Genomic DNA, 7,303 nt, shown 5'->3' with positions numbered 1-7,303 from the left:
GCTCTTATAATTAGCGTCACTCTTCTGGGAAGACGTTCCATTAGATTTTGTGCTCATGGTGTCACACGGATGTTACTAAAGTCAGGTACTGATGTAGGTGAGAAGGTGAGGAGGTCTGGGGTGCAGTCACATTCATCCCAAAGGTGTTTAATAGGGTTGAGGTCGGAGCTCTAGTAAAAAAAATTCATCTTCCACTCGAACCCATGTATAGCAGATCTTCATGGAGCTGGCTGTGTGTACACGGGTATGATAACTGCATCCATAGACATCTTATACGATTGTGCGTCTCTAACTTTGTTGTGGAAGAACCACATTCAGTGTCTATATATATATATATATATCTAGATATATTATACATGCATTAGATATATGCATTGGTGCCATTAATGCAAAGATTTCAGAGGTGCAATACAAACAGTTTAATTGTGTCATTAACAATCAATAACCACTCCTAGTTCGAACAGTTTCGCTCGAGGAAAAAACCGAGAAACACTTATAAAACAGTCAGTCGTAACAAAATAACCGGTGTTCTCCTTGCGATAAACTCATAAAAAAACAAACGCTCCTTTTTATACAGAATATTTTTATACAGGAATAGCTTTGAGTCGTATCGTTAACCAAAAAAAGGAAGACACATCGCAAACATCGAACTCCACACAATTGCATATGGTTTTTTTTTTGTCTTTTTTTCTTCGTCTTCTTTTCTCGAAGGTGGTCTATAGGTTCGTCGTTTCTCCTAAGCTTATTTGCATGAGAGGAAAAAATTGCATACAACATTAATCCGTGAAGCTCGTAGCATGAGTCGCTTTTTTTTTTTGTCGTTTTTTCGGCAACCGTTAAAGCACATTTTTTTTCCATTTAAAAACGTTTAAGACACTTTTTTTTTAACTGCCCATCAAACTCACATTTATAAATAGTCAAATAAAAAGGGTGTGCTGCGACATATAGGACGTCATTACATCGGGAAAAACCGAATGAGCTGCAAATAAATAACGTGAGATGACGAGGAATAAAATTGTGATTCACATTTGCTTGTTTTTTTTTTTTTTTCCTTCGAAACCGTGTGAAAATCCTGAAAATTACAGTGACAAAGGTTTTCTCGCAAAATAATCTAACATCGGCAGTGCCATATAGTACAAGGCATTTGTTGGCATAGTTTCTTTAAGACTGTATATATTTTTTACAATTAATATATGTCTATATATATTTATATATATATATTTATATTTCTTTCAAACAAATAATAAAGTCAAGGTTGAAAAAGTGATCTATTCCTCCTCCGGGCTACCTGCAGGTCTTCGGGGCGCCAGATCCTGCGTGATCCTTCGATTCCGTAAAGAAAACGCTGTGTTGTTTAGCAGTTTGTCACCTTTAAGGCCCCCGTTTTTATTTTATTATCAGTTGCATTAAAATAATCATAATAATAATAATAAAAAAATCCAGTTAACACCACGTACGTAAACATCTATCAAAGTCTATCAAACTTCGACCGAGTCGAAATGTTTTCTTTTAAAATCAGTAGTTTGGAAGTTCAGTGTAAAAACAACATACATCGAGTGCAGTCAGCAAACATCCACAGCAACATAGTTAAGGTTTTTTTTTTTTTTTGTTACATTTTCTTGATTTTGATTTCATTGTGCAGGTTATTTAATGATGCGCAAATCTTTACAGGAATAATAATAATAATAATAATAATAATAATAATAATACAGGGCTTTTACAAAAAAGTAATACTTCTGTATTACGCAGTCCCAAAGTTCAGAGTCTTACAGTCTTACTGGAGTTGAGTCTGAGGGGTTTAATCTTTCACTGCCTGCTCGGCCTGACATTGTCCCTCGGCACCTGCGTGCTCCTCGATCTTGATGGTGAAGATGCTAGTAGTCTGCGTGCTCTCGTCCAACTCTTTGAGCAGCTCGCGTTCTTTGAAGTCCGTCATGCAAACTTCGTCCTGCTCGCTGGCCGCAGCGAGGCCGATCCCCGACGCCGCTTCTTTGGGCCGCACGCAGAAGCGTTGGTTCTGGAAGAACTTGATGATTGTTTGGCGGGGCAGGTCGAGCTGAGCCGAGAGCGTGTGAACGGCCTCGTCGTCCGGGTACGGCCCTACGTCCTGCACGAAGCTCTGCAAGATCCCGAGCGCCTCCAAGGAGATCCGGGAGCTGGTGCGACCTTTAGCCTGACGCGACTCGTCCTCGGCCTCGGCGGGCGCGGCGGTGGAAGGCTGGCGAGGCGGCAGGCGGGGTCCTGTTTGCTGCTGAGGCTGAGGCTGCTGGCAAACGAGCGGCTGCGTTGGGTGGGGCAGCGCCAGGGCAGGCTGGAGCTGGGCTGTAGGTAGAGAGTGGGCCTGGGGCTGAAATCAGACAGAAAGAACAGAACTATTACACTTCGGCAAGGTTTTTTACGGTTTAGAAGTTACACCCACAGAGGTGGATATCTGTACATCTGGAGCATCTGATATGACAATATATGTTTAGACCGATCAGACATAACATTGTCTAATATTGTGTTGGACCCCTTTTGCTTCCAAAACAGTCCCGACCCGTCGAGCATTAACAGCATGAACTTCTTCAGCAGTTTGAGCTACAGGGGCTCGTCTGTCGAAACACACGGACCAGCCTTCGCTCCTCACGTGCATTAATGAGCCTCGGCCGCCCACGACCCTGTCACAGGTTCACCACTGTTCACAAATGTCATGTGATTTACACTCGTTAGCAGGTTTGCATCGGTCTTGATCTGATAACATTGTGTTTTGTTTTTCATCATTAATGTTTGCATTGTTTTGTATAAATATACACTATATGAGACCAAAGTATCAGGGCACATTTCTTTTTCATCTTTGAATGAGGTAGAATAAAGTCTTTCTTTCATTCGAACTAGGAAACTCAAACCGTGTTCCCCTGTGCACAAAGCCAGCTCTATGAAGATCTGCTACACATGTGTTGGAGTGGAAGATCTGCTATAGAGCTCCAACCCTACTAAACACCTTTGGGATGAATTTCTCATGTCGACTGCACCCCAGGCCTCCTCACCTCCCCTACATCAGTACCTGCCTTTACTCACAACTTTATGGCTGAATGAATCTCACACAAATCTTCACAAAATCTAGTGGAAGATCTTCCCAGAAGAATGGAGGTTATTTTAACAGCAAATAAGGGAATGTGGAACGGGATGTTCAGAAAGCACAAACTTTTTTCTCCATTTAGAAATAGTTAAACTTTGGTTTGTATAATTCCATTTCTATATTTATTCTAAATCCTATTTTATTCCTCTATTCTATTTTTATTCTTTCCATTCTATGATCCCATTTTAGGTCACGGATCGGTTGTTTGGCTGCGTTTTGTACTGCGAATGGATCAAAAACGCGAACGCTGAATTTGATTGAGAAAACAGAATAGCGGGTTGTGAGAAATTTGATTAGAATTATCCTTTATTGGGTTTATTATACTTAAATTGGATGTGGATTTTTTTTTGTGTGAAGTTAACGGAAAAGAAGTAGTCATCAGTGATTGTTTTTTATATAAGTGTGTGTGTGTGTGTGTGTGTGTGTGCGCGCGCATGTGCGTGCGTGCCAAATCGAATAAATAAAACGTGTTCTTACTGAGCTGAAGATGTGAAAACCTGAGAATAGTATCAGGTGTTGGTTGCTAAGAGGCAGTGATGAGCAGTTGGAAGTGCCCGTGTAAAATTTCAAGAAATGAAGGAGAAAAGCTTCACGTTTAATTCGATAAACACGGAACACGTCAGCCTTATTTCATAATAATCATCACCCGGGCGATTATTCCTTCTTGATAATCCTGCGCTGTTTTGGGGGAATCGGTGAATGAGGGTCAACGCCGGATTTCTTGGTAACAAACAGCAGGAAACGCAGCGACCTTGGGTTCGGATCGATCTCGTCATCGAGCGCATTGTTCGGAACGGGTCACGATGAAGCGGCGCAATCTTTCAGTCAACGCGATCAGATCTGGGAATTTTCCTTTACCTTTCTCAATTTTTATTTTATTTTTTTAAACGGCCCATTAACGCAAACCCCCTTTTTTCATGCGAAAATGTTCGCGCCGAATTCTGCGTGGCTGTTGATTGCTTATCAAGCACTATTCAAAAACCCTGGGCCTTCACACAACAAGAGAGAGAGAGAGAGAGAGAGAGAGAGAGAGAGAGAGAGAGAGAGAGAGAGAGAGAGAGAGAGAGAGAAAGGCCAGATCGGCAAAGATTCAATCACATGGCAGGCTGGGAGGGCTTGACGTAGCGTGCGTGTGAGTGTGTGTGTGTGTGTGTGTGTGTGTGTGTGTGGTTGGAAAGTCACACATTGAGGTGACAGACAGGACACAGTGGCTCTGAAATGCAGCATTGTTTCAGGCCGTGGTTATTCGAGGGGTAACAGTCGCTTAACCCTGCCTACAATAAACTATTCTCCACTCGCCGGAAGAAAAAAAACACTATAATAGTAATAATAATTATACTAAATGATATTAATTATTATTATATTTATATATTTAAACATAGATTATACATATTAAAAAATTATATCCAAATGAAAGAAATCATCAATTTTTTTGTACTTTTTTTTTTTTTAATACATTCATCTCTACATTCCTGTCTTTTACCTCTTTTGTTCCGTTTTCCTGCTCGTTTTCTTTGGGGGGTTTTGTCCCCCACGCATGATAAAGAAACCTGGAAAGTTGCTGAGCAGAACAGGAGCGTTGCTGCGTCGTTCCTTTTTACTTTGATCGACACCACGTCCTATCAGATCGCGCCGGAGGTTGAACCGAGTTCAGGCATTTTTCTCAGTGCTGTTTATTCTCACGTAACACTAAACAATAAAAACTTTCAGCGGCTCGTCGCTCGGTGAAGTGTTTTAGGCCTCGTTTTTTTTTTCGCTTCCATTGTGGGGGAAAAATAAATTAACAAAAAAAGAAAAGCCGGGTGATGCAATATACAGTATTGTAAGTTGCGGTTGAAAACGAATGACGGAGCGTCCAGGTTTAGATCTAAACACTGATGACCATAAACACTAAAATCAAGAGCAGCTTATTATATACTTCACCTGAATCATTTAACATAAATATACCTTTGTCTCCCTCCTTTCTTTGTTTCTATATTTTTTAAATAACATTTTTACGCCAATTGTGCTTTTTTTTTACTTCTGAATCACAACAAGGGGGAAAACCCTCTAAAAACCCTCGATGATCTGAAGCAACCTGAAGCAGTCTGGATTTTTATTCTATATTCCATATTTCAGTTTTTTTTATTCAAAAAGCTCATACTGGCAGATTTTCATCCTGAGCGTTTCTCATTCAGACTACTTTATACTTCAAATAACAAAAATATTACAGGGATTTAGAAACAGTCCAGAAGAATGTCTGTCTGTCTGTCTGTCTGTCTGTCTGTCTGTCTGTCTAATGCAATTATATTAGAAAAATAATGTCATGTAAAAAACAATGCTATAAACAGTAATAAACTAAACAAAGGCAATATCTGGGGTAAAAAAAAATCCTGAAAAAAAAAAAAAAGAAAAAGTTGTAAACAAACTAAACTAAAGCTAATATTTGATGTGTTGCTAAAAAAAAAAATGCTTTAAAAAAATATCAGGTTTGTGCGGGTTTGTTGAGACTCTCAACAAACCCGAAACGCAAATTTTTCCGGCAAACAATTCTTGAAAATCTTTGTAATCTTTTTTGTTAATTCTATTTTTAATCTGACCTACAAAAGATTTTCTGCAACATCGATTTTTGTATTTATTTTTTGGTAACAGTAACAGTGTTTGGAAAGTTTAGTGCAAATTTAATTTATTTTCCCGTACTGATTCAATAAAGCAAATGTCATAATTATGAACAAGAAAACAAAAGGAAAAAAAAGCATGCCATACGCTCGTGCTACTACTGTACTGTATATAGGTCGCGTGCACTATGTAGGGCACTACGAGGGGGCGAAAAATCTCACACAACTCCAACACAAAAACGCAATTAGTCAAGCTAAAGCGTATACAGTATCCTATAATGGTGCACTGATCCAGTTTTCTAAGACTTTAGAGCGATATCAGAGCTCAGCTATATGAGATAAGAGAGTCCAGGGGGTCTATTGAACCGATACTGACATTTAAGAGGCGATTAGACAAATTTGGATGTTGTTTTATAAAATAACGGAGCTTCATAAGTACCGATGGGATCGATGCGGATTCATAGACGCATTGAGCTCTAATAGAACTAATGGAACATAAATTGTGGTAAATAATACAGGTTTTATTAATTTGGGCAAAATATTGCACACCATGGGAAAAAAAGAATTTGTGGAAAGTTCGCTCATGTTTTTGAATTCTATTTCTCCCATCAGCCACTGCACCTCACCGTGTCATGTGATTTACATCTTTAATGTTTGTATTGGTTCGAGTAAATATACGCTGTTTGAACAAAAGTATTGGGACACCTGTATTCTCCAGCCATGTGGTTCTTTTCCAAATTGTTACTACAAACTTGGCACACAATTGTACAGAACGTCTTGGGATGCTGTAGCGTGAAATTTTCCCTTCGCTTGAACTAAGAGATCCAATCCTGCTCCAGCATGACAATGCACCTGTGCACAAAGCCAGCTCCATGAAGAAATGGGTTGGAGAGGAAGATCTCCTGCTTTAAAACTCCTATTGATCACCTTTGGGATGAATGTAAACGTGACTGCACTCCAGGGCTCCTCAACTCACCTACGTCAGTTCCTGAATTTACTAACACCCTTGTGGCTCTACAAAATCTAGTGGAACATCTTCCCAGAAGAGCAGAGGTTATTACAATGGAAAATGGGGGATAAATGCCCACAAACTTTTGTCCATAATGTGTATTAATGAGAGACGCGATGGGAATGTGTGAACCTGGAATGTGGAATGTGTGATTTTCGTTATCAGCTGGTCGTTTTGAATCGATCCTCTCTCTGCTCGCGGTAGAGTCGTGCATCAAGCTCTAACCTAAAGGGTCCATTCAGATCCGTTTAAAATGTCCAAATAAGTGATGAATATTAATCTGACCCCTCTACTATTTTTTCCAATGATATCTTCAATAGCATTGAAAAGAAGGCAATTGAATGCAGACACACACACACACACACACACACACACACACACACACACACACACACACACACACACACAGAGGAACGTATTAGTATGTATCAGATGTTCCTCATTAAGAGACAAAAATAGACTCTGTGTGTTCGGATGGGGCGTGTAAATATATGAAAATATTTCGTGTCAGCACAATTCGATCAAACGAACACGATATGCTGGTCCAGTCCTGTTTTTTTTCCATAAAAAAGATTCTTA

At 39.7% G+C, this 7,303-nt stretch overlaps 1 protein-coding gene across 12 annotated transcripts in view; it reads right to left on the bottom strand.

The window, feature by feature from the left end:
• Positions 1-404: 404 nt before the first annotated feature.
• satb1b (SATB homeobox 1b) overlaps positions 405-7,303 on the bottom strand; it is a 56,222-nt gene continuing 49,323 nt past the window's right edge. For all 12 annotated transcript variants that reach the window (XM_083529494.1, XM_083529489.1, XM_083529492.1 and 9 more), the window contains one exon: positions 405-2,347. In XM_083529494.1, the coding sequence (XP_083385620.1) occupies positions 1,799-2,347 (549 nt within the window). In that variant the 3' untranslated portion in view covers positions 405-1,798. The remainder of the gene's footprint in view (positions 2,348-7,303) is intronic.

This window comes from Silurus aristotelis (assembly GCF_946808225.1).
Source record: "Silurus aristotelis genome assembly, chromosome: 25".
In the NCBI taxonomy this organism is placed as follows: Eukaryota; Metazoa; Chordata; class Actinopteri; order Siluriformes; family Siluridae; genus Silurus; species Silurus aristotelis.
The sequence above is the reverse complement of the archived record's forward strand: the minus strand, read 5'-3'. Positions and strand labels throughout refer to the sequence as shown.